The sequence below is a fragment of the Arctopsyche grandis genome, chromosome 10 (genome assembly GCF_051622035.1).
Source record: "Arctopsyche grandis isolate Sample6627 chromosome 10, ASM5162203v2, whole genome shotgun sequence".
NCBI lineage: Eukaryota > Metazoa > Arthropoda > Insecta > Trichoptera > Hydropsychidae > Arctopsyche > Arctopsyche grandis.
Window position 1 is genome coordinate 13,308,464 of NC_135364.1, and position 27,683 is coordinate 13,336,146.

The 27,683-nt window shown below is 34.8% G+C and overlaps 2 protein-coding genes across 2 annotated transcripts in view; one reads left to right on the forward strand and one right to left on the reverse strand.

The window, feature by feature from the left end:
* The first annotated feature begins 1,018 nt into the window (after positions 1-1,018).
* Positions 1,019-27,683, forward strand: part of grh (grainy head) — a 236,299-nt gene continuing 209,634 nt past the window's right edge. The window contains exons 1-2 of the mRNA XM_077439185.1: positions 1,019-1,551; positions 10,354-11,108. Coding sequence (XP_077295311.1) covers positions 10,552-11,108 — 557 coding nt within the window. The 5' untranslated portion in view covers positions 1,019-1,551; positions 10,354-10,551. The remainder of the gene's footprint in view (positions 1,552-10,353; positions 11,109-27,683) is intronic.
* On the reverse strand, positions 19,734-27,202 carry LOC143918231 (uncharacterized). Its single transcript, XM_077440007.1, has 9 exons — positions 27,006-27,202; positions 25,055-26,935; positions 24,053-24,148; positions 23,783-23,899; positions 22,807-22,868; positions 22,067-22,187; positions 20,600-20,786; positions 20,139-20,240; positions 19,734-19,835 (listed from the first exon to the last, which is right to left on the reverse strand). The coding sequence occupies exons 2-9, from the start codon at positions 26,890-26,892 to the stop codon at positions 19,734-19,736; spliced, it is 2,625 nt and encodes an 874-aa protein (XP_077296133.1). The 5' UTR covers positions 26,893-26,935; positions 27,006-27,202.

A 27,683-nucleotide genomic window follows, 5' to 3' on the forward strand; every position in this document is an offset into this window, starting at 1 on the left:
CATCTCGTCTTATCTGCGTTCAAAAAAAGCAATCACAATATATTCTTTTACTCAATTAAACACAACCTCAGTTCTAATTTGAAAACATAAATTATTTGACGCATTCTTTTGATGTTTCAAAAATCACCACGCCTCCCTTTCATCGTTACCTATGAAACAAACAATAAAATATGTTATAGTTTAATTAACGTTTTCATTGTTACAAGAACATCCCAGTATGTTTGTATGTACTTTATAAAATCTTATATATAATTTCGAAATAGACTTTGTATGTATGTATGTAAGATTTAATGTAATGTTTGTTGGAAGCATCGAAAACATATCGAAGTTTCTATGACACGATATCGATATATGGTTGAATAATCTTTTTTTTCAATTCAGATAAATTGACTAAAAACCAAATGAATATTTCGCCATGTTTAATCTGTTTATATTGCAAATACCGAGTGGGTAAAACAATTAGTAACATATTATATAAATCTTCAAAAATATTTCTTCTTTTCACTGAGAGTACTGTGTGTGGTTTAAAAAAGAGGTTATTTTTTTTACAATCAGTACAAAGCAAGTCGAGCTAATTTCATGAATAGTCAGATTATTCTGTTTTGAAATATAATATATTAATTTAGATAGGGGAAGCGGCGACTTATGTAATTGTCATCCTTAAATCCGCGAAAAAGTTTATCACATATTTATCACACACACACACACACACACCGAACAGCTGATTGCTTGCTACACATATGAACACGATCGATAAAAAGGTTATATGCGGAGAGCGAGTGCGTGGAGAACACACCACCACCACCACCACCACCACCACGAAAGCATACGGCGGCTCGGAGGTAGCCGCGGGCATTGTCTGGACTCTCAGACTCCTCTTTTTAACTCGTCGTTATTTTCATTTTGTGTCGTTTCTTTTTTATTTTCCTCCTCTCCTCCTCCACCTCCTCCTCTTCTTCGTCCTCCAGCGGCGGGCGGACGGGCGGGCGGGCGCGCCTTCGCCGCCATCATGACTCGCAGAGACGCGCCGCAGCATCCGTCGCGCGACCTACCTCCCTACCCGCCCGCCTCCCCACGAATCGCACCCGAGTCGACGGGCTCATTGCGACAGTGCGGATAGTTTCGTGCTAATGTGGAATTTGCATGGAAACAAACGGATCGGGGTAGTTTCGTATGGAGGCGCAATAGCGGCATAGCTTTCGGGCGCGCGAAGAGGAAGAAGAAGCGCGCGGGCGAACGGGACGGAGCGAGCGCGAGGCGGGTGCGCGCGACAGAGACGGAGATACGTTCAGGTGAGGAGGCGGAGGTGGCGTCGGCGGCCCAGCGGCAGACGGCGACGGTCGTGCGAGCTGCGCGCACTCGACCGGACCGTGCCGGTGGCTGGGGCGCCTCGCGTAGCGCCCCTGCGCCCCTCGGACTGCGCCCCCCGATCGCCCCCCGCACCCGCACCCGCACCCGCACTCGACGACGCGTCGCCGCACCTGTTCGCGCGCTCCGCATCCACCGCACCGCACCGACATCCCCGCGTCACGACCGCAGCTCACATGACAGGTAAATACCGCATACACACTCGCTCATACACACTCGCACGCACACCACAGAAACTCGCTCGATCCCCTCCCCCCCCCCTTCCCGCTCCCCGCTCCTCCGGCCGGTCGTCTTCGCCATCCCTCGTTTTTCGATCGGGTTGGTGATGCGCATGCGCATTTTAATTGTTGTCGTTTGCGAGGAGAGGGTGTTCGCGAACGTGGTGGCGCGTCGCTCGCAAACGCGCGAGTGCTGTCACTTTTTGAATTTGGTCAGTCTGGCGCGCTCCGCAAATAACTCATATAATGTATAACTGACTAAACAGGATTTGAACAAGTGGGCGGCCGGCAACACCGGTTCATTGATGATGCTGCTGCTGCTGCTGCTGCTGTTGAGTGCCGTATTGCGGCCGAAGATCGACTTAGATTACATATATGTATGTAGAGATGGTTGCAAGAGCAATGAAAGAAAGATTTTAGTCAGGGGCTTCATTCCAGCTTTTCTCAAGGGGGGGGGGAGGGGGGAAATTTTTTTGACCGGTAAGGTACTGACTTTCTAGGGGGTGTATTATTTGCTATGCACATCTGTTTCTGAGATAAGTGAGAACAGTAATAATCCTATTCAACAATTTGTTTCGTAGGATAGACGAGTTTTACAAATATCCTTCAAAGCAAGACAAACAACAAAGCAAAATATATTTTTTTTAGGGAAAAATCGACATGTTTTTTGACAGTGTTCTACAGAATTTAAATATTCTGTTTTTGTTAGTTTAGTATTTTAATTCAAATGTATACTAATACATTAAACAACATGGATAGTCCCGTTCTCATTTGGGGGGGGCTGCTGACCACCCCAGCCCGCCCCCCTCTGTGACGCCCCTGATTTTAATATTAAAATTTTATCAGCTTTTCAATGGCTCGTTTCTTTATTCACTATACAAATCGTACATAAAGTTTTATTTACATACTTCTGAAAGGCAACAAGTCATATGATGTTTTGTCTCATTCAAATTTGAACTGTATAGTGAGGCTTATATGTATATATGTACATATGTATATCGAAGGGGTTTTGTTTTCAGTTTTAGATATTTCTTGAATTAACCTGAATTATGCCAGCATCTAAAAACTTAAAATTGGATTATCTCAAAATTTACATTACCTGTGCACTAACCCATCGATATGTACTGTATAGTTAGGCTTGTATATGTACCATGTACTTGGGGCTTCGTGGTATGTAAGGCAGTAGCGGTCAGTTCATATGGGTTACATGGTATATGTACATATATATACAGTATAAAATGAATGTTCTTGTATAATTATATATCTAATTCCTATATGAGTTCTTAATAGAAGTACATATGAAATATACATATATTTCGATTGTTAAATGATGTCGTCTGTTGGGTAAGTGTCTAGGCAAAGGACTTCGGCTATGTACTTGACTTGACAAAAAGCGAGCTTTTTGTCAATTTGGACAAGCCTAAAGGATTCATCAGTAAAGTAAAGAAGCTAATAAAGTATTTATTTTTAGTGATTTTTGTCTTTGCGTACATTCCCTCTCATTTTCTTTGAGCTTTCAAAGAATTTCTTAGTTTACTTTCCGTTTGTATGCGTGCTATTTTTTGCGCAAGGAGCTACTGCAGCTTGGTGATTCGTCCTTGCAATCCCGCCACTTAAAATTTCCCAATCAGCCACTGATGTAAGGTGTTATTGTACATTCAAGTTTTAGTATGTTGAAAAACTTTCTACCGCGATACGGATTTTACCGTCGAAATACTTCTTAAATAGGGCTTTAAAACCTTGCAGAGCGTATTCAATACCTTTTTTGGATAGTCCTTTTTTTCGAATAATGATGATTTTTATGGGAAATTTTCTTGAAAACGTTCATTACCTTCGATCGTATAGGCAAGGTTCGGGTCAAATGACCCTGCTGTTTTTCCCCTTCCCTTTTCCACTGACAGACCCTGATCTTATATATCGAGTACATAACGCGTAGGTAATGATTTTAATATAGTTTGCTTCGGTCTTATTTATACCTACTTCGAAATGAATTTTAAGTACTTTTTTTATAAAACGGTCGCCATAGATTCAATCACTACTTACATACATATGTACTTTGTAGTGGTGCTCGACTTAAGGATTCGTGTTTTTCGGCGTGCTCCTCAATTACGCCGATCTTTATTGAACGAATACAATGCATTATTATTATTTTGTCGGATTCGTATGCGCCGTTTCAAAATCTCGAATAATTTACGATTATAGCCGTACGCGGAAAACGCCGCAGAAGGTTAATTGACGGCGCGTTGTCTGTTTGACATTCAAAAAAAAAAAAATGAACGTCGATGATAAAAATATAATGTATTCTTCGTTCCATCTTCACCCAATACAAATACACTCGATTGTGTGTGTGTGTGTGTGTGTATTGGATTCGTATTTTTTAATATTATAACGAGAAAAAAAATTCTATGTATTATTTCTCCGAGGCAGGTGTCTCGCTTTGTCCGAGAGCGATGCTGTTGCTCTACGACAAATATTTGGCGATAAATTCGGATTACGGCAACGACCGACGCCTTCTTCTACGGATTTATTCCGCTGAATGTGACGCAATGGCTAAATATTATTATAATTCTTATCGATATGATGTATGCGTTTATATATTTTAATTTTATTTAAAAAAAAATGCATATGAATGACCGCTTTGCTTTGCATGCGAAAATCGAATTAATAATAAAAAAAATAAGGTGACGCGGAAGTTTTGAATGCATTGCTATCGATATGTTTTTTTTTTATTTTGTATTTATTTTTTTGTTAAATCAATGCCAAAATTGACAGAATGAAAATGTCGGAAAAAGGGAGAGGAATATTTTTATTTTTATTTGCTCATTTTAGCATTGTTTATTTTATCACGTATTATAGTGAGATCGCTGACTATTGTATTTCTTTTAACGATGTTGAATTAATCAACAAGTAACAATAACGACGCATAATATATTCAAAATGGGTTGAATTTTTCCTTATTCATTAATATTACCGCAACTTTAAATTATTCTCATATGAGTAAGCGATATTGATATTCTGGATTTATATAATATAATAAAATATATAAATGTGATGGTGTTTTGTAAAGGCAATCAAATTCACAAGTTTTTTTTTACTTTTGTAATTCCCCACGCCCGTTTGAAACCAGGTATGAAAATTTCATACCTGTATATGTATTTCTGTCTGGAAGTATTTTACCAAAAAAAAAATTGCAAAAAATCAATTGGTCTGTTCAAATTTTACGTATTATAGAATTTAGTTTCACTTCTACAAACAAAAACGTAAAATTTATGATAACTTGGGTGCTGTATCATTATACACATTGCATTTAAATTGCCAATACTTTCACTACACATGATGGACGTGCAAGGCTTTTCTAAGTTCATCTTTTGTAAATTGTACATTTCAAATAACATGCGGGTATATTTTCGTATAATTTATAATTTCACATACTCTTCTGCGTAATCCGTTAAATGGTTAAGTCAACATAGATTTTAGTACGGTATTACTCAAACTGCGAGTCATACGGGATGTTGTAAAGTAAAATGTTTTTTTTTTTTTGTTATTCACCTTGTTATTTTTCTTATTTAGCATGTTTCTAATATTCCTAAGTGATTTTTGATATTAAGACCCTCCATATATAGAGTTTGGATACAAAGAAAGCCTTTTAACTAGTATAAATGGAGGGTTCGGTGAAGTAAGTAAACGCCGAGAATTCTCGAGAGTCAGGTGCAGTCAGTCAACGCACACACGTGGTATGGCAATTCTTAACAATAGACCAGTCGGTCGACCGGCTAAAAAAGTCGCAGACGGGGCAAGGTCAAGTGCGTGAAAATGTAAACAGCAATTACACATACACACATGCACAGAGATGGACTTACCTGTTGTGCAGTTTTGTTCAGCGGGTTCAGACCGGATTCTGGTTGTGACCCGCGTTGTATCCCGTTCCGAACAACCAACCGGTTTAGACATCGGGGCAGTTTAGAATCGTCGCCGGTTGAAGGCTGTTGTGGCCCACCGCACCGACCTAACACCAGTTCTACCACCATATGAGCCGCGGGCCGGTTGTGACGCAACCCATTTTTCCTTTTTTTATTTTATTTTTTTACAGTTACGAATATCCAACAGGTTTTAGTCTGAATATGCACCGGAATGCACTTCCTTCCTTGCGCGGCTGGCGCTCGACGTGTGATCCTTTGTTGCGTGTGACTCATCCTTTCAGATGCACGTGTAATCGGATCGATTCCGTGTCGAAATTTGTGCGTAATTCTTATTTACAAATTTTGCTTGTTGATCACACTCCGGTCGAACCGGTCCATTTGCATAACAGAAAAATGCTCGATTATAGATGTGTATATGTATATTACGGAATTTTGCATTTTGGAAATGTGGATTTTATACACATGTCAAAAGACGTTAAAACTTCGAGGGCATTCATTACTTTGGTGTTGTTGTCAGTGGGGTTTGTACGCGATTTTGTTACTATACATGAGTAGGTATCTATACGCGCATCTGTATATATCTATAAAGTGGTATGTAAATGATTATATACTGCACTGTACACTGCAATTAACGATCCATGACTTGTAATATTATGAACTTGCCTACCCTAGTGATTATGTGTCTTACTAATAATTGAGTCTTTTTTTGTTGAAATTTTAGGGCAATTAATTATATTCTTAAAAAAAAATGTTTTGATTATAAATCAGTCTTAGCTTTGAATGCAATCACTTGTTTTTAAGTGTAATGAACGTATTTCAAATTTTATTCGAAACTCAAATCGTCAAATAGCCGAACTGTTTAATCATTTTCGATTAAAAATTGACAATTATTTATATTTCTTTAAATTTGCTATGGAAATTTTGCATGACAGAAAAAATATGTGTAAAATATTAAACACACAGTGCAAACATCTAATTTTTAGTATTTTATTATATACGAAATGGACTTCATTAACACCAATCGATGACGTAGGAAATTCGTTAAAAATTGTTTACTCTCTCATACATACACACATGTTTGTGCACCAAAATCGCAACACTAAAAATAAGTATGTTAATAAATAAATAAAAAAAACAGATTATTTCACGCGATCGATTACCATTTAAATTGTATGCATAAATGCGGTCGGTTGTCTTTATTTATTTTTTTTATTTTTTTTCAAAGATCTGCGATTGCGTTGTGTCGCGACCTCCCACACTACGATGGCGTGCGTGTCTTTCGTTCTCTGTAACTGTTTTCGCGTCTCAGTCTGTACGAAATTAAAAGTCAGTCAATTAAGCACTTCCGAAGACCGAAATGTCGGACACGAATAAAAAAGAAAAACAATAACACGGCCGTGGGAAGATTCCCGAGAGCGGGAAGCCAAGCGTTACCGATCGTCTGGCCACCCCTACGTCTAGTAAGTCTTCGCGCTCAGGTGTAACAGGTGAGAAGCCTCATAACGAGTGCCCACGAACCGCGTAAATTAGACACAATGGCATCTCGGAAATGCCCACCCGTCAATTTTCTTAATCTCGTTTAATGCATCGTGAATAATAGGCGTCGTCGTCGTATTCCCCGCTCGGTAGACCCTCTTTGTCGGGAATTTTTTGGCACCTGTGTCGGCGAAAAGGTTGTCGACTACAATATGGGTTGATCCGGTTATTTGCTCTGCAAAGCGAGCCCCCCGACCCCCGTCCCCCATGTTTTTACCGTTCTGTCAGGGAATCTCGGGGAACAGGTTATTAGACTATGCAACGCCCTAACTGGTTTTTTCCTACCGGTACTCGGACATTACTCAATCATCATCGTCTTCGTCGTCATCATCATCATCATCATCATCATCACACGGATGCCATTCGATCCGTCAGACGGTTTCTTCATTAGCAATCATTACTTGAAATGAATACGCTTCCACATTCGCTAATTCGTTCCATTTACTTGAAATAAGCCTATCACCGATAAAACGAAAACATATATATACATACATAGATATGATACTATCTAATATTATGATAAAATTGTACGGAGGAAATCGTTGGCACGTATACAAACATGATTCTTTTGGAGCAGACTTTAAAATTTGAAGCATTATTTTCAAATGTTTCAACGTTGATTTGTTGAATTTTATGTAATATCATATTTTTACATATGTAGATATACACCTACCAGGAAGGTCTAACAGGTTAACTCCCAATGTGCCTTCCTAGACAATTAATTAGAAACATTGCAGCATTTTTTATTACATAAATCGCTGTATTTTGAGAGACTGAAGAACACGAGATTAAAAATTAAATACTGAACTAATACATAGAACCATCTATGGAGCTAGACTTGTACATACATTTTTACATATTGTACATAAATCAAATTCAGATATTTGTGACAGCGAGTAGGATGGCTTTTGCCAATTTGATGGAGGAACCGTTTCAACAATTAAATCAGATAAATTGGATAAATTGGCAAACTCTGATAGGAAACGATCGACTTGGAGTCACACAAATATCCAAGTATGACCAGCAGTTTAAAAGATTAGCACGGCATCGAACCCGGTAGCTCCTCGGTGCTAAACATAAATGCAACCACCTAGCCATACTGATGGCTGATGTAAGGCGGCGACCAATATTGTTAATTTTTTAGAAAGAAAAAAGTTTTAAGGTAACTTTGAGTGCTTTGTACTAGATATGTACTCAATTATATCACTGTGCATATATGCCCTTTAATCGATTTGAGTGGGATAGGTGTATCTTCATTTAAATTTTAAATCACAATTAAATCTTAATTCAATCAACTGATAAATGTTGAGATGTTAAAAGTTTTATTAGAATTGTACTTGTGTCTTAATTGTAGTTCTTTCAGACTAGCTAGTATTTTACAAGTCGTAAGCTCTGCCGTGCCTTCAATTTAATGTCCTATCTTTACTGCACTTTCATGTGAAATAAAAGTAGCAATAAATATTTCAAAGCTTTTGTATTCAAATAAATACACGTACCTAACAACTTTCGCTTTTGGCTATTTCTTAGAATTTCTCTCACATTAAAATTGGTCATATTTGAGGTTTTAAAATGATCCTATTAACGTGTTAATTTCATCCAATATTAACATTGAACAAACTTATACGTGTGTATATAAAATTCCATTTTAATTACGCACTCTGATATTCCGCGTGGTTACTCGCGCGTACACAAAACGACGACCTTCGATGTTTTTGCTCAAAATAATAATGATAAAAAAAAAAATTACCGTAAATTTTGCTGTCGTAGTATGATGTATCACAAGGTGAACCGCATGCGTTACCATCGAAAAAATTACGACAAAAATGGCATTTCGGGTATGTGTAGTAATAAGAAAATTGCGCGCGAAGAGTGAACCTACGTGTAGAAAAAAAGTAGTGGTATACACACGCGCGTATGAAAATGTACTATCGCTTACATACAATGGGTACAAAACCAGTTGATTCATAGATGAGGCATTAAACTGGGCACCTTGAACTTACCTGTCTGTCTGGTCGTGGAAGATGTCAGTCAATACACTATTCAATATTATTAACATACGGACGTCGTTTCATTCAATGAGCGATCGCGCTTTTACGAGTCGAATTTTTACAGTCGACACTTAGTTATAAAGTCTAGGTGTGTTTGTTTTTATATGTAGATGGATGGGTAGGAAGTGTGGAATAATATTTAACTTCCGTTTCGCGGTGTACGATGTCTTCGAAAGCCAACTAGGTAATGTATGCTTATTAGATTAGGTCATACTAAATTGTTAATGGACGCAGCTGCACATGATGAATCATCAAAATTTACTTTTTGGCGTTTATGCGATGTTGTAAAGGAAAAACGTCAATAATGCTACGTTGCCGCTTTTATTTCTTCTTCATCTCGGTGGATTGCAATCATCATCATCTTCTGGCAGTTTATTGATTACACATTTATTGTATGAACATAAGTAATTATTGGGATTGTATTTGATGTTCTCAAATTATCGTATTTTATTTATGTAAGTGGTAGGTTTATATTATTTTAGTGAATGCAAATTATTTTATAAAGAATCTTATTATTTTTACACACGGCTTACATAAATATTTATTTACTTTAGATGTTGGCTTATGACATTTTTTTGGTCTTTGGTCATTTTTTTGGTTGGCTTATGACATCTTATGACATTTTTTGGTCACTACTACATACGTAGTCTATGAAAATTTTAGTTTAGCTATTTTTGTCGCCACCCTAACAATCTTTTTTAGAGATTAATATTTTTTTTAAAGATGTGCTTTATGTATGTCTCAATATAAATTAAAATATGTCCAAATAATATAAAAAAATTAACACAATACGACTTTTTTTGCACAAAGCTATGTGCATAATGTTTTATGAAGTAATTAAAACTTAAATTTTCAATGGACAGTTCGTTAACTATTTCGGCTTTAGATTGGAAAATAAAACGCCTACCAATTTTTTTTATTTACTATTTCGGTTTTTACTTTATTTCTTTAAGTGGCCAAATTTAATAATAATTTTTCTGAAATACCACGGAGTTCATCGATTTATTGATTATTTCACGTAATATGTATTTTACTTTTTTCCATAATAATAACTTCTGTAATGCAGCGACTATTTTTTGTATTATTTTACTTTCAAATAATACCATGGTGATACTTCACTACGACAAAAAATATTATGGAGTTTGAAAAAGCAAAAAATAAAGTGGTTACCTTTAAGTCCTCCGGCTTCTTTTCATTCATATCTTGATATGTAGGTACATGTTTTTATATACATAAAGTAAAAATTTCGATTTTTTTTTTCAGGTGCTGTTTTACAAGACAGACGTGGTAGTATTTAACGTGTACGTTATACAACGTCATAAACTGAAACGAAGTGCCATATAAGTAAGGGGAGGAAATTAAAATTAAAATACTCATATTCGCCGATTCGTAAGGGCGGCAGTGCAATAAATAAGAAAGCTTTAATTTACTATTACATATATTATTACGAAGAATTCAAGAATGGCTTCACTCGTCAGCGAAACTGAGAGGAATGATGACGGCGGCGAAAGATCTCCAGGATCACCGCACAGTCCTAGGCCGGTGCTGGCAACGATGACCCCGGTCCCCGTGCACGACTTTCAATACTGTCACAAAGTCGAGATGGACTCGAACGACGGCTATCCTCCGGAGGTCATATACGCCGACAAGAACATCCCGCCCGAAATGTATCCCAACGATAAGACCACGATCATGTACCAGCATTCGCCAGCGGACATGCTGGCGTACGACGGGGAGAAGTCGGCCGCGCTGGCCGGAGACATGTACGACCAGGACATGGGCCACATCGATGAGAAGACGCCGATTGATCTGATCTATGAGGACGGGAAGCAAACCGTTATTTATACTACTACTCCTGATCAAAAGCGTGTGGAGATGATCAGCGGGCATACGGGAGGATCTCTGGACGTGTCGGTGGTGGTGCATCCCGAGCACGGACAGCCGGGCCAAGGACAGACCGTGCTCGTGCTCGCCGATCATATGCTGGACGATATGGGTCAAGTCATCGGAATTCCAAGGTATGTGAAATTTGCTGAAATTGCTATGTATCTACATATGTGTTTAGTATTAGAGAAAATTTAAGGTTGATTGAAGTAAGTAAAATGAAGTCTAATCGATTTGTAGGTACATACAAATACACCAACATGTGAATATCTTTTAGTAGATGCGTACATACATGTATGGGTATTATTTCATACGTCCAATAGTGATATAAATTTAGATTCGTTTGAATTTTTGAACGTCAGTTGGTTGTATGTAGTTTTGTCGCCCATTTAAACTACACAATTCGAATGAGTGTTCTTTGAATCTAATAAGTTTTTATGCAATTTTACATTATTTACAAAAACAATGTGGAGTATGGAAATACAATATTGTAAATAATTGGAATACTTTATTTAATTAAAAAATCTGATTCGTCAAAAAAAAAAAAAAAAACACTTATTAGATTCAGTTGCTATTAGTTGCTATTTATTGTTAAGGAAACTACATACATAGATACGCCTAATTAAAAGAAATTGTTTTAGTTTTTGTTGACAATATAATAGATACATTGAAAATATATGTACAGATTTAGCAGTGGCGTGTTGTAATATATCTGTTTTTATCGCACAGCCTTACTTACGCGAGTGCGAGGAGGAAATAGGGGGACCAGGTGAAATCAAACGAGTCCCCTTGTATCCTGCTCGCGCACACGTAAGTGAGGCTGTGCTTTAAATAAAACAACAGGAGAGATTTCTACGGCACGCCACTGATGTAGGTAGGTATCAGTGGCGTCCCGTGGAAATCTTTCTATTTTTTTACCATCGTTCTCTTTGTTACAAGGTTTTTATTAGTTTCACCAAATACGTTTCCAAGACATACCTTCCTAAACTCTTTCGATCGCTTTGAAACTTTGCCGTTTTGCGAGATTTAGCCCCCGATAGAGATTTCAATTGTTTTCGCCAAGTCGTTGGAGAGATTTCATCGTCATAAACATGTTTAAAAATTGGAAAATTCTCGAGACTATGACTACGTTAGGATGATTGCCCATGCATGTTTGACTCTCCGCCCCCCACTCAATTTGTCAGATTTGAATTTTTTAAACGCTTATAACTTTAACTTTTTCACAGTATATTTTATAAAATTTGTATTATAGGATCATTACTTCTCATATATAGTTTTACTTAACTAACAGATTAGTATCGCATAGCCTACTTACGAGTGCGCGAGCAAGATACAGGGGCACTAGGTATGACGTCACCTAGTCCCCCTGTATCCTGATCTCGCACACTTAAGTAAGGCTGTGCCATAAAAATAGGGAGATTTCTATGTCACGTCACTGATGTATGTACTTCTAAATAAGTAAATTAGATACTTAATTTTGAAATTGAATGTTTTTGTATTTAAGCATCTTGCGGATTTCATGCCCTTTATCCAGATGATATATGTATGTATAATATATGTATGTATGTACATACATATGTAAGTACATACATTATTATAATATGTACTTGGTTGCAATTGTTTTATACCAAGAAAAATATTGAGGATTTCTTCGTACCAATTTTGTGGTTTTCCATGCGATAGCCGCAACATATTTTTATTTTTTTAATTTACACGTAACTGTGAAGGATCTCTCAGGTGCATCAGAATAATAACACCGAAATAAAACAAGTTAAAAGAATAACAACCATCGTAACCCCTTTCGGGTTTCGGTCGACCCGGTCGGTGGTACGCACAAAAAAGACGTCTAGAATCTTTCTTGGTTTATAGCGCGTAGGAACCCTCCCGTGTTATATTTTATTTGTAAGCGAGGCGGACCCGACGCGCAGGTGTTTGTCGAGATTCACCTTGGTACAGACCAAGGTCACAACACACACACACACATATATAAATATATATATAGTACGACCCGACTAACCGAGCATCCTACCAACACATCGATGGAGATATACCTTCTGCGGTCTCATGACGTTTTAACTTCGTGAGCCACCATCATCATCTCACAACACTTGCATTCACGACGAGCAAGCAAGCCGCTCGCGAACATGTGAACGTTATAAAAAGTCAATATAAGAATATTTATACCTATATATATATACACATATACATACATATATATTTCTTTCTACCCATAGATCCACCATATCTTCGTTACATTGGAGAGCTCGACGCGTAGTGATACTCGCAACCTTCTCTCTCGATACATTCCATAAGTACTTCTTATGTATGTACACATACTCTTACGTGCTTATGTGTGGATATTTATTTTATTTTATTTTTTATTGCAATCGAAACAAGAGTCGATATATATGCGAATCTATGAAAAAAAAATTGATTGAATAAAAATTTTGTATAAAGAAGTAGAAGTTCGAAAATGGCGCGCTTCGTTAAAGGTAGCGTGTAACGTAATTCCGGTGCAATTAAAACTGAGTAATTTCATATAAGGAGTGACGGAGAGAGTTTCTAGAAAAAGCTAAGTGTTCAAGATGGTCATTTCACATGTCAAATGACTCAGACGCCGATGCAAGTAGTGAAAATCGTTTTCCTCACAATTTTATTGCTCTTTCTCCATTTTGTTTATTGATTGTATTCTTTTTGTAACGTGTTCACTTTCTCGATTGCTTGCTGGATCTATAAACTTGTAATCTTTTAACTCAAATATGCATTATCTGTGAGTGAGTAAACTAATGACGTATGAAACTGTCAATTCTTTATCACGATTAAGTACATTTTATATTTTATTTTAAAAAATTATACCACAGTGGGTTTACAAAATAATCTAATGTGCCACTGCGATAAAGAAAAAATATAAAAATAAAGTAAAAAAATATAAAAATGATAATAATAATGAATTAATTGTATTGAATATAAAAAAAATATATTCAACAATATCGATATCATCATCAAAGAAACTTGGATTTGTTTTCGATGCTCCCACCCAAACCTTACATACTTACATGGTTATATACAAAGTCTCTTTTGAAATTATATATTAAATAAGCGTATCGCCGGGTTAACACAATCGTGGTTGCAAATAGGACATATACCTCAGCAGAGTGCATAGGAAATATTCATAACATTAACCTAGAATTTAATATGGCATCAAATACTTAGTACATTTTCTCACGATTTTTTTATGTGTTATTGTTTGATCAATGTGAAGATTTGATCGTGGCTGTTACGAGTCCCAGCCAATTGTGAATATCAAGGTGAAAAATTGTTACTTGAATTAGGCGAAGATGATATTTTTATACATATATTATGTACTATAATGTCAGTATAAATAATTATGAATATTTGTCGAAATATGAGCCTAAAGAATTTTCGTGTCTAGCTGCGAGTCTTTCGAGCGAACGACGCTTGAGATTTACTGTCTTTGACCGTTGAAGTGCTTTTCGTTGTATTGTCACTGAAGCTGCATGACGCATGTTTCTTCACTTAAAAATAAATGCATTTGAACACTTCTCGGTATTACATGCTATGTATGATTTCAATTTTCCTTTAATATACATATTTTTGATGAAATTTCTATTTTATAAGAGTGATTTCTCGTACATATTTGGTCGTTATGAGGATCTCGAAATTTCAAATAATTACACATACTCATACAAGTTAAGTGAAAAAAATTGTGGATGACAGTGATGTATTTGCAGAAGATAGTACTGGTCACTCACCATATAAATAATAAATGTAAATATTGTATTTATTTTGTTTAGTTTTTAAGTGTCAACCAACGTTAATAAATCTTCAATACAAGTAATCGTAGAAGCATTTTTTTCAATAGTCGCACAGTTGTATATTTTTTAAATTATTAAATTGTAAGAAACTACATGCGGATGTATTTGAATATAATTGTTTATTTGTAAGATATTTTGTTTATTTAATTCAAAAAAATGTAAATGATATTGGAAATCGAATGTAAGAGGTGAAGGTCAATCGTTAACAGCGGTACACATAGTATCAATTTGATTATACATAACTTAGATAATTAATACTAAAAATGCTTTTATCGTGAAATAATAAAAATTTGTACGATGTTAGCTGTTGAGAAATGTGCTATTGAATTCGTAAAATGATGTAAATTTTTTGTTGTGCAATAAATTTAAGATTTTTACGGGATGGATGGATAGATGGAATTTTTTTTTATTTCAAACATGCATTTGTATATATGTATGTATATACTTTTATTTTTCGACCCAGTGAGCATGCGTTTTGCTTAGCGATATTACGATTTTTCCCCGAAGATTCAATCAAGCTGTCAGGATAGAGCCCAATTTATTTATTTAACTATAATTTTTCCTCTCTCGGTCAATTAGCGCATGCTTACAAAATTTGTGATTTATACACCGCTACCCAGATAGGTTTTTTGTTCCAATGACTCAAAAATGGCTTTTCCTAAAATAAGTAACACAAGCGTTTCGATATTCGAAACGTGGCGATAAATATCGTCAAATTATCTTACGCGTCTTTGGATAAAGCTACATCGTATATACATACATATGTACATATAAACACACATATTATTTGAAATTTCGACATGTTCGAATGCAACAAAAGATCACCGTTTAGATACGACCGAACACGCCGCGTTTAACTTTAGAATGTGAATTGAGATACGTTTTACTTGACCGTCGTCGAATTAAACAAAACACTATACATCAAGATTATTTCTATTATGTGCATTAACACCTTGCCCACATAAAGTTTGATTTATACATTCGTGTAAGCTTTATCTGATTGAATTCGTCGATTTATAAAAATAAAATTTGAATTGATGATATTTCATTTTGGCCGTAGATACATATGTATATGCAGTAAATTATACGGTCGCGGTCAAATTAAAATTAGATATGGCAAACAATTAAAATTAAAAATATTGTCGTAGGTTTAATGAATTTCTTCTATACTTCAAGTTTCAATCGTTTGTAATTTTGTGCCAGCTAATTAGTTCTCGGATGAATTTATTGTAATAAAATCAAAATCAGTATTGCGTGTCTTGCGAGTGTATTTGTTCGATTACGGCCACAAAGAGATACGTAAAACGGTGATGGTGCATATCAGACATCATAAACGGCACTGTAATTACGATATGTGTGTGTGTCCAAATTGAAGAGGTCATTTTTCATTTGAAATTCGGTCGATAGCGACCCGTCGTAAAAAAATGACACATGCATTGTTGACTTTGATTGACTTCATTGTTTGAGGGATGAGACTTCATCAGCGGTCAACAATGAGAGAAATGATGAAAAGACTTTTGGTTTCATCAAGCGCAAGTCATCTTGTCGATTGCCCGCTGCTTTCTTCATCAGTTCATAATGACGTTGAAACAGCATAACTGTAATCTTCTTTGGTTGATCATAATACGCAAATAAATCAATGGAATACGTTACTAATACAAAAAAAAATGTAATAGTATGAAATTGCGTTTTTTATTATGTCATTTTAAATTAAACTCGTTTGAGTAATGGGTTATTCGGGTCGAATGAAAGTTTAATTCAGCGGCGCAGTTAATTGAATTTATTTAATGTATCTGCACGTGGAAATCGCAATATGCAAAAATATTTCGTATCGAATGATCGTCTACAAATAGCTATTTCGAATGTAATTAACGCTTTAATTATTTATTCATATATTCAAAAACATTTGACAAACTATTTCGTGTGTCGATGGCGTCTGTGCTTTTTGCCAATAACAAAATTGAAAAAAAATATATATACGTACGATTTTTTATAAATTCCCAATACGAATTCGGAATATTTATGCGTAGTTAATCCTAAATTTATTTTTCCTCTAATACCTCGGAATTTTAACAGTCAATTTATAAGAATTCGCCATAGAAACACGAGACAGATCGAAAACTATAATAAAATTTATGTAAATATTATATAAGAAAAAAACTAATTTTCATCTAAATTTACTTTAAAAAGCGAAAGATTTTTCGCCATTGTATTTCTTAAAATTATACAAACATAATTCCATATAAAAACGTTTAATTTAATTTTATATACAATACATGCAAATTCGAAGTGAGTGAATACAAAATAAAAATATTTTTCTACTACATATTCACAAAGGCATGCTCACTAAAATTACTATTATTATACTCACGTGAAAAATGTTCAGCTGATATTAAACGAATTTAGCTTCCAGCATGATAAATATCGAGAGCTATGCACACGCTTAAGTCGAATACATATGTAATTTGTATATCTCAATACTTTCGGAACATCGTTGATGGTAGTAATTTAGTATTAATATTATATGGCAATAACGATTGCCAAGCTGCTTTTAGCTAACGCTTATCACAATTTGTTTAGGTACCTACTGAAGCTAACTCGGATAGTGTTTTTGGTCAGTTAGTGACGTGTGTAAAGAAGGATTAGTGGTATTTTTTAAATAGGGAGTTGTTTCGATGTCTACACTGCTCGTTGCTACCCAGATTCCGAGTTCAACGAATTCAGCATTTAAACTCTGAAAAAGAATTACCCACCAAAGGATTTCTCACGATGAAGCTGCAACTCTCAAAATTGTATACCTACTATTCTTTGTTAGACTGTATGTACATATATACATATAGTCTAACAAAAAAACTTTGATCGAGTGAGGATGTTCCGAGCATCGCATGAATTCATTACTAAGGGTGTTAGTGGTTTCCAGGGTCGATCTACACCCTAGATAAGTTCGAGTGTGTCCGCCCACTGTCGGGATTCGTCGTCGTCGAAATTCAAATGAGTCAAAACGCTCATTTTTACAATTCAAATGTGGTCGCTGCGTCTAGGTGTGATTCCGCCATTGGCTGCGTGGGCGGCACATTGGGTACCGTTCGTTGCCGAGCGCAAACAAATATTCACGCCCACGACACACATCTACGACGCAACACACATACTAATATATAGTATTTTATTGACAGGAGAGGTTGTCTGTATCGGTGGGAAAATTCTGGATACATTTTTAACCAGAGAAACTGGTCGGAGATAAGCGCAATTTTGCAAAGCGTCGCTCCAGATATCTTATCTCGAGGTGTCGTGGTCTCATTGCAGGAAGTGTTTTACAATTCTAGACCTTTTTCATTATCGATTCGTATTAAGCTTTTTGAAATGGCGAGGGTTAGATCAGGACAATGCTTTAAACAAATTTGTTGAACTTTTTATGTGGTGGTATTAGTAAAATAGTTATATAGATGACAAATGCTTATGAATGATAAAATGGCTTTTTTTTTCTATATAAGTATGTATGTCAATCCATAAGTAAAATTTTAACTGAAAGCTTCTGCTAATTGGGGTTTGTATGTAAATATTGATAGTCCTTATCACATATTTACATACGTACATATATCTCATATATACCACTATTCAAAGCTTTTCTCTTTGTTTTTGATTTATTTTATTGTTGAAAATTTTTTTAGAAGCTTTTTTGGTGTCAATGTTACCTACGATGTATTTACATATGTGCTTTGAAATGCTGTTTGTTTCTATTTTTAAAATAAATAAATACATATGTTGGAACTTGGAACTCCCTTCATTGTAAGCGAAAGTCTATTTATTATATAAATAAAATGGTAAGTTTTCAATTTTTCCTGTAAAATGTAATATCTAAGGTGTAAATAACATAAGATTACATTACATTAAATAATTTTTTTTTTTGGATTTTTCTTAAAAAGCATTAAAGGATGGTTGTAGCATTTTCTTACAATGATAATAAATGTCACCAATGTCACTACTATTACATATATGTTATTAATTATTTACTAAGCTGTATATACTCATTTAAAAATCGTTAAATAATATGAGTATGCTAGCTATTTGATTGAAAGATGGGTCGGAATCAAATTCGGTTTCAAATTAATTGATTCACATGAAAATTCATTGCAGTTTAATGTTATACACGTGATTATCATACAAATGTTATAAATTCATATGATTTTCCCAAAAAAAAAAATTATTTATGTCATTAAGGTTCGCGCCATTATAAGCTTTATAGATTGCCACAATACGACATAATGGCTAGATATATTTCTGCCTCGTACATTGACCAATATATTAATAGCAACATTTGATTCTGTTTTCCAACTATGGATATATGTACATGGGAATGTATAACGAACAACCATACAAATAGACAGGATTTTATTTGTATAGATAACGAATTCTAATAACATTGACCGAGTGTGTGCAATCAGCTATCGAGAGGCACGGTCCCTTGTTGTTTCGCACCTTACACGTGAGTGATACTTTACGGTTGTCGCTTTTATCTTTGACCGGTACATTTCTCTGTGGAATTGTATCTTTTCGGTAGATGTATTTGTATCTTACATAGATATTCTGGTTCGAAAGAGCCATGTTTTCGATATATCCGTCAATTTTATATTTCGGCTGTCGTAATATTGCTGTGTAGCGTTAAGTACAATCCTAGCTATAATCTATAACCAAGGCAGATATGATTTTCATTGATATTTTTAAATTGTAGAGCCAGTGTTCTTATATAAAATTATTGCAGGTGATATAACGAGATTGCGACAGTTGTATTTTCCGATTTTCCTCTAACGTAAAAGTATTCCGCGAACGGCGCGTGACAGATATAATTTGCGGTCTGTTTGGTCCAGTTTTTCCTCAGATATATGTATACATACACACGTTTGTATATATAAATGTGTTTTCTCGTCAATCAAGTGGTTTCTGATGGGTATGTTTCCTTATGAAGTTGTGAGAGTCACATTTGTGAAGATTGCATTTTAGAATGTTCCGATTAGAACTATTATTGGCCTATAAAAAGTCGATTTTCCTCAATAATTTATATTCAATTTAATTGGCATTATTGTCATTTCTTGGAATGGTATAAATTTTTTATTTTTGTATAATGGACATGCTTAAAATATGTATTGGTTTTTTTTGTTCATGCACACGTGGTTCAGTATTTATTAACGTGCAAGAAAAGCGTTTCGTGGTTTGTGTGCACGTTTCCATGGCTTGGATTTCTATCTAATTTGCACACAATACGATTTTTTTAATGATCGTCTCGTCATCTAACCTTTAAATGCATTTCTTAGCAAACGCAGCGAATATAACCTGACCTCCGTTGGGAACTTCTGCAATTGATTTAACCTTAATTGTGTGAAATAAGCGTTGAGCAATTTTAACGCGCGCATAGTTGAAATAATTACTCCAAATCTAATACCTATATTATAATATTTATTAAAAGATTATTCAAATTCTTACTATCTATATGATATATTATGTATTATATGTACACATGTAAGTACGCAACCTTGCTTTTTGATTTTAAATTGGTATGTGTGTGAGTTTTTGTCATATAGTTTGTGGATTTGATAATAGGATTTAGTGCTTTTATTGAAGAATAACTCGTGACATGTAACAAGTCTAGAGTGTTATGTGAAATATTATTTTTTCGTTGACATGAGCTAACGTCCTGTTCGCTACATTTCTGACGCCTACGCAAAACTCAACAAAACTGCTTAAGCATTCACCAACATTGCTTTCGTGTCTTTTATTTAGTGCATAATTATCACGGAGCGTGCATCAGTTACAAGGGTCTTAAACGGAAGAAGTTTCGAAAACGGCGAGTAATGCTGCATAAAGTAGCCGTGTTCTGTTTGTCTCGAATCAAATTGTATCTCCTTGTAGGCAGTAGCCGAGCGCCTACTGTTCTCTCGCAAACACAGGTCACTGTGTATTTGACCCCCGAGAAAATATGCACTGCATTAATTGGTCGGCGTTGTAAATTTTTCGGTACATTTTAAATAGAATATATTAATAGTTAATTGTATTGAAAAATGTATTATCTATTTCACACATTCATTTTGAAAAAAAAGTTTAAAAGCAAAAAATAGTACAGTACGATTCAAGTACACACTATTATTTGATTTATTGCAATGAAATTACGTAAGTTGCGTACCACAAAAATACATTACGATATTATATCTCAATGGGTTTGTTTTCTGCTCGCGCGTTAATCTTACTCGAAGCATTTATTGGTTACAAATACATCGGTCTCCCTCACGGGACCGAAAGTGGAACGCCCGAAAACCCAAATATCGGAAGGCAAAGATCGAAAATCGAAAGATAAAAAAAAGGGTGCATGGTAAACGGTACTATGTGTATATAATATATATGAGTGGCATGCGGTGAAATTATCTCTCTTTTTGTCATACAGCCTTGTTTAATGTGCGCGCACAGAATACGGGAGGAAAAGCCTGTTCCTCTTGTTCCTGTTGTATCCTACTCGCGCAAATTAAGTGAGTAGGTACGACGGGGGGAGAGACCCTTTTTTATCTTTCGACTTAAGATCTTTCGATTTTCGATCTTTGCCTTCCGATATTTGCGTTTTCGGGCGTTTCACTTTCGGTCCCGTGCGGTAGACCCCAAATACATAAATGTAAATACAATTTTGAATTCATTGTGATTCATTTATAGAGTTTACTATAATGGTTTAATTATACATACAAGTATATTGTAGGTTACATGTATAGAACATGGTCATTGAGTCTACGTTTCCAAAATAAAATATTTTTCTTTTGATAGATATAGTAACGTCACAATAATTCATAAATGAGTTAGTATTTAAGTATAAAATATTTAAACAAACGCGTCACCTTGTCTGTAGAAGTGAAAAATTGCCGTATTAGATATCCTTTTTTTAGTGAAAAGCTAAACACGGTGTAACCGTGTGTGTGGTACAAAGTGATTTCAAGAATACAATCAATTTGTAAGTTTATCTAATATATTGGACATTGTCTCTGTACACGTTGGAAATAATAAATTGTCCAAACATACCATACACACCATTGTGTTTACACCCACTGGCCAATTTCGGAGACGACATGCATGCATACATATGTACATAGGTACAACGCGAAGAAGAGTCGAACGCGTGCACATTTACATAGACGTCTCGAACACAGATAATTGGTTCTGATTTCGTATGTTTTGTTTTTGTTTATTTGTTTTATTTACATACTTGCGTTTGTGTGTCGAACTAGTCTTTTGTTGGTGCTTTCGTCGATGGAATCATTACACAATACTCGAATGTTTTGCTTATCGCGTGAATCGCATGTGGCGTCTCGGACGTGGAAGACGGATTGAACGCACAATGGCCCCCTCGATTGACATGGGGACACTAAACGTTAAGCTCGAAGATTTTCTCTTTGAACATGAAATATCATTTAAGACATCGAAAATGACACGGTCTTATCTTTATCATATTTCTTCTTGTAGAGAAACGACAATACAGATTGCCGCGTTGTCGTTAAGAAACTATAATCTGTGTCATTAATAACGACCATGAAGAGCTTCCCTCTTATTTTAAACATGCAATTTCTTACTTTTTATTCTTTTACAATCTTAATGCTTGAAATAATGCATGGAATGTTATTCAAAGATCTAATTACAGTGATATAAATTATACTTAACCTTATCATTTCCTCATGTTGCTCAAATTTCAGCCTGTCTATGGGAAATTCTAATTTATGCCGTACCTTTAAACTCCCCCAAGTTCACTTACATAGACCCTTTATGTCATAAGTGGAGCTGTGCCCCCTTGCTCATCTATATTTGTAACATACCAGTAAATTGATAAAAAATGAAAAGGGCACACAGTTACATATCAAGTTCTTGTATCTCTGTTTTTTTTAATTCACGTACTTATACATACTTGCAATTATATTTACTTATGTATACTAAGTATCAATGACTGGCTTATTGTCTTAGAAATTTCGACCTCGTTTAATTCTGGTTTCATCAAGCGCTTTTCCTAAGATAATCTCGTAGCTGCTAAATAATCTTAAGACGAAAAAACATTTAGTTAAAGTTATCACGCATGAAATTCAAATTCGAAAAATAGTTGATAGATATTATATGTACATATATAAAACAACATTATTTTTTTTTATTTATTTATTTATTTAATATCAAATTTTTAATTAAAACAACCAAAATAGCAAAATAAAATTAATAACTGGTCATCCATATTAAAGTATGTATGCATATCTATGTACAATTTGCATCAAAATATGGGGAGGCTTAACACGAAATCAATATTGAACTTTAGCATATTATCTAAACAGGTAATGCATAGGGTTAATATAATACGGACTTTATATGCAATCGCGACATTCGCATTTGTACAATAGTCGGCTTTAGACGGAATTGAAAAATAAACTGACGTCTCGAATATCGTATATCTTCGGTCGTATCGCTTTGTTTTATACATAATTTATTTTTTCACGACCCCTGCTGAGTCAGGATCGTCGTCTCTGGAGATATGTGCGCTATTAAAACTTAACGTCTACTCGGATAAAATTATTCGTGTGTCTCTTCTACCAATTGGAGATAACTTTAAAAATTTATCGCTCTTATATTGCGACGTGGAAGTTTATTTTTTCGTCTTGCAAGAAAGATTCATCGAAATGCGATCGTTTACAGAACTATAAAATAAAGTGATCTCAATTTAGTACGTCGCTGTTAAAATATACTACTACCTCGAAAAACATAATTAATGGCGATACTGACTTACGACTTAACTTTTGAGTTCGTTACGTGAACAGTGTTGAAAACCCGCACACACTAATGGACACACAATTACAATTTAGATATGTACATGTATATTTTAGCATGCGTATGTATAATTTTCGCTAATTACTCATTATTCAATGTTTTTCCATTAGTGTGTGTATGTCTCGAGTGTGGTTTAATACCTATTCAACGGTTTCATCGAAGACAACGAACGCTCCACATTAATATTTATCGCCATGAGAGTCGATTGTTGGATTTCGACTTGACAATTGTTCCGTAGAACAAAGCAAGTGACACTCCTACCTCACAGCCGTAATTCAATATAATGAATTAATTTCGTGCGATGAAATCTATTGAACGTTCAGTTCAACGAACGACAGGCATTCGAAATATACTCTCTCTGTCGGATCGAAACCGTGTATTATCTCACCAAAGAGGCGACAAATAAGCACCGAGGTGTGATTGAATTAACGAGACCATGTGGTATTTGTGATTTCCCATTCAATTCTATATAACCAACAAAAAAATTACGGATGACGCTCGCTTCACTGTCGATGTCGGATGTAATGATGTAATGTAAAAAATAAACAATCGTTTTTGTATCATATATTATCTTTTGAAAAAATTCGAAGTGGATATTTTTATTAAAAAGAGAAAAAATGTCATTCATATTTTTTTTTGTATAATAATATTACAAAAAACTAGCTTAGGCGGTAGATCGATTTGCCCCTCTTAGCTTCAAATCTTGATAGAAGTCGAAAAATGTATTCGATTTTTCCGATAGTTTCGAGTACATGCTCCCATACACATACAGACATATGTACATACTACATACATATATTGACGAGATTTGGATGATAATAAATCCAGAGTGATCTGTTGTCGGAGTTTTTGTTTTTGATTTTATCTGACTTCATACATTTTTACTGGCACAGACATGGTTCCATTTAAAGTATGCGTTATGATGTTACATGCATACTTGCATATCATATGTACATATGTATGTAGATGTATATATGTATATATATATATATATATATATATCAGTGGCGGGCGGTGACTTTTCAAACAAGGGATGCTGTCCCTTGTTTGAAAAAAAAAACCGACCAATTTATTTTTTAAAATTTAATTTTATTCTTCGTTCCTTTTTACAAAATTCATCGATAACCGCATCATAGAATTTTTTATTGTTTTTTAAATTTGACATTATTTTCTTTTCGATTGCAATTAAAGCAAGACCAGAGAGTCTTTCTTCACTTTGACTACTTCTGGTGAACGTTTTAATTCTTTTCATAGTCGAAAATGATCGTTCAGCCGATGCGCTCGTGGAAGGTATCGTACAAATTAATTGTATTAAACTAAATACTTGTTCCAAAACGTCTATTAGATCATCTTTCACAATTAATTCCTTTACGTCATTTATAGATTTCAAATGAAAATCTTGCGTTGAGTACATGTAAATTAATTCGCTTTTTAATTTCATAAAATCAAAGTATTTTCCATAAGTTAGGTGGAGTGATTTAAATAGGAAATCTGGAAAATTATTTTCATATTCTTTAAATTTTTTGACGTTAAAAAATTCGAGAAATTTTGAATTTTCGATATCTCGAAATCGATTGGTTGTATTTACTGAAAGAGTTTCTAAAATTTCAGAATAGTGAAGCTTATACGTTGTTTTCACATCTTCTTCACATTCAGCATATTTTCTTTTTCTATTAAAATTTTTAGTTATTACTTTGTTCCACAATGAATCAAAATCGTCTTTTTTGTTATCTAAATATTTTACAAATTTTTTAATTTCACTTACGCAATACGATATGTCAAAGGTTTTTTTTTGTAAAATTTCAAATAAAAAATCTGCCGAATTAAATATTGCAGAAAATAAATGCAAATTGAAATTGAATTCAAACTCTTTTAAATAACGATGAAGGACTTCAGCATTTATGACAGCATCAGTATCCCATTCGTCTTCGTCATTAATTATTTGATTAAATATTTCCATTAATTCTGTTTGATATTCTAATATCATATTTAAAATTTTGCTATTGTAGTTCCATCGTGTAGGGGCAGCAGTGGGAAATCGTTTTTTTATTTGACAATCGAGAAGGGAAATTCTTCTTGAAGACTTACAAAAAAAAGTTGAAAATGACAACATACGGCTGAAAAAACGTTTGCATCCGGATATATGTTTAACAGATTGCGACAAAACTAAATTCAATCTGTGAGCGTAACAATGGACAAATAAAGAATTAGGACAAATATCTCGAATTTTTCGTTGCACTCCATTATGCTCCCCGGACATTACAGCCGCTCCATCGTACGTTTGTGCAATTAATTTGTCCAAACAACCAAATTCTTCCAAGGTCTCACGTATGTGCTGAAAAAGAGCATTAGCTGTTCTATTGGGACTAACATCGACAAATCCAACAAATCTCTCCTGAATTTCATTATTTTCATCTACATATCTAAAAATAGTAGATAGCTGAGCTTTGCGACTGATATCTGTAGATTCGTCCACAATTATGGAAACAAATTTTGATGCACGTATTTCAGTTTTAATCTCATCTAGCAAGACTTTTGATATTGCGGATACCAAGTCATTTTGTATATGGTTCGATAGTCCAGTAAACACCGTAGAGTTATCTAAATGAGTTTTCAATTTTATGTCTGATTCACTCAACAGATACAGCAATTCAATATAATTCCCTCTATTTTCCGATTCCTGGTGCTCAAAATGTCCTCGTAAAGGTTGTTCTTGTTTTGCTAAAAAATAGATCGCGCTTATTAATTTCGACAAAATGTATCTATTTGCAGTAACTTCTTTGTTGTGCATTTCAATATTTGCTTTAAATTGAGCACTTAAAAAATTTTCTATACGAGGTCCCTTTCCAAATTTTTTAAATTGAGCAGCAGAACATATGTGAGCTTGAGAACATTCATGTCTCTTGCGCGATTTACTTAAATTGTTTAGGTCAGAAAATCCAAATTTACTCCAGACATTCACTTCTTGAGAAAATAAAATACATGGCCAACAGAATAATTTCGTTAAGTGAGCACATCCACAAATCCATGAAATTTTTTCGTATGTTTCTGTGTTAAAATACCTTTTAAATGTTTTTGTTTTAGACTGAATATTTAATATTGGTGTGGGTTTGGGGCTCTTAACAATAATCTCCTTTTCATTAAATGGGAGAGAAGCAAATCTTCTTTTCAGCACATTTTCAATTAAACAATTGCAATTATTATTGATCTCGACGACAAGTCCACTCTCATTGTTATTTTCGATATCCATATTAAAGGCAATAATGAAAACTCGTAAGTAGTGGAACAGTAAACTAAAAATAAAGTTAGACGAAACTAATTTAAATGAAAACTTAATTCAAAAGTAAAAAATAACCAACTTACAGTATAAATGATTAACTTCGTCTAAAGAAATGAATCGGCTAGCTTTTTGATAAATAACTTGGGGCGTAGCGTGCGGAAATATCGATCAACAGCGGCTTCCAAGTGAAACTCAATAGATAAGCAAACAGAGAAACCGAATCCACCGTAGAGGTTAAACAAGTGTCAACGCGTCCGCGCGAATATGACAGCCTCATAGTGCGCATGCGCAAATGGGATCGGTCCGAACTCCGAATCCATGACGCGCGCGCACTTCACTCAGCGTCTACTCGCCAGCGTCACTCGCCTGTGGCCGGCCTATGCGAATGCGGCCTATGCGAATCCTTAATAAAAATTATCAAAAGATCCTATATAATGCATCATGTAACAAAAAACACGTGATATGTGAAATATATATCATATACTACATCATAATCACGTACATCACTAAGAATACATCGAAGCGAAATTCAAATATTTATTAAAAATACTCTTGGCTTTTTAAAGTTATAGGGGATGCGCCGCATCCACCGCATCCATGGACCGCACGCCACTGATATATATATATATATATATATATATATATATATATATATATATATATATATATATATATATATAATACGTAGATGATTCAAAATTATAATGCGGATTGACGATGGTATAAATACAAACTGAAGCACACTTATTCATTTCCATTCG

Excerpts from the sequence above, each read along its gene's own strand:
- LOC143918231 (XM_077440007.1), bottom strand. The coding sequence starts at position 26,892 with ATGGATATCGAAAATAACAATGAGAGTGGACTTGTCGTCGAGATCAAT. Across the intron at positions 23,900-24,052 it reads GTTAATTCAATCACACCTCG|GAGTGTCACTTGCTTTGTTC; the intron begins GTGCTTATTTGT and ends GCTGTGAGGTAG. Across the intron at positions 22,869-23,782 it reads TCGATGAAACCGTTGAATAG|ATTATTTAGCAGCTACGAGA; the intron begins GTATTAAACCAC and ends TTTCGTCTTAAG.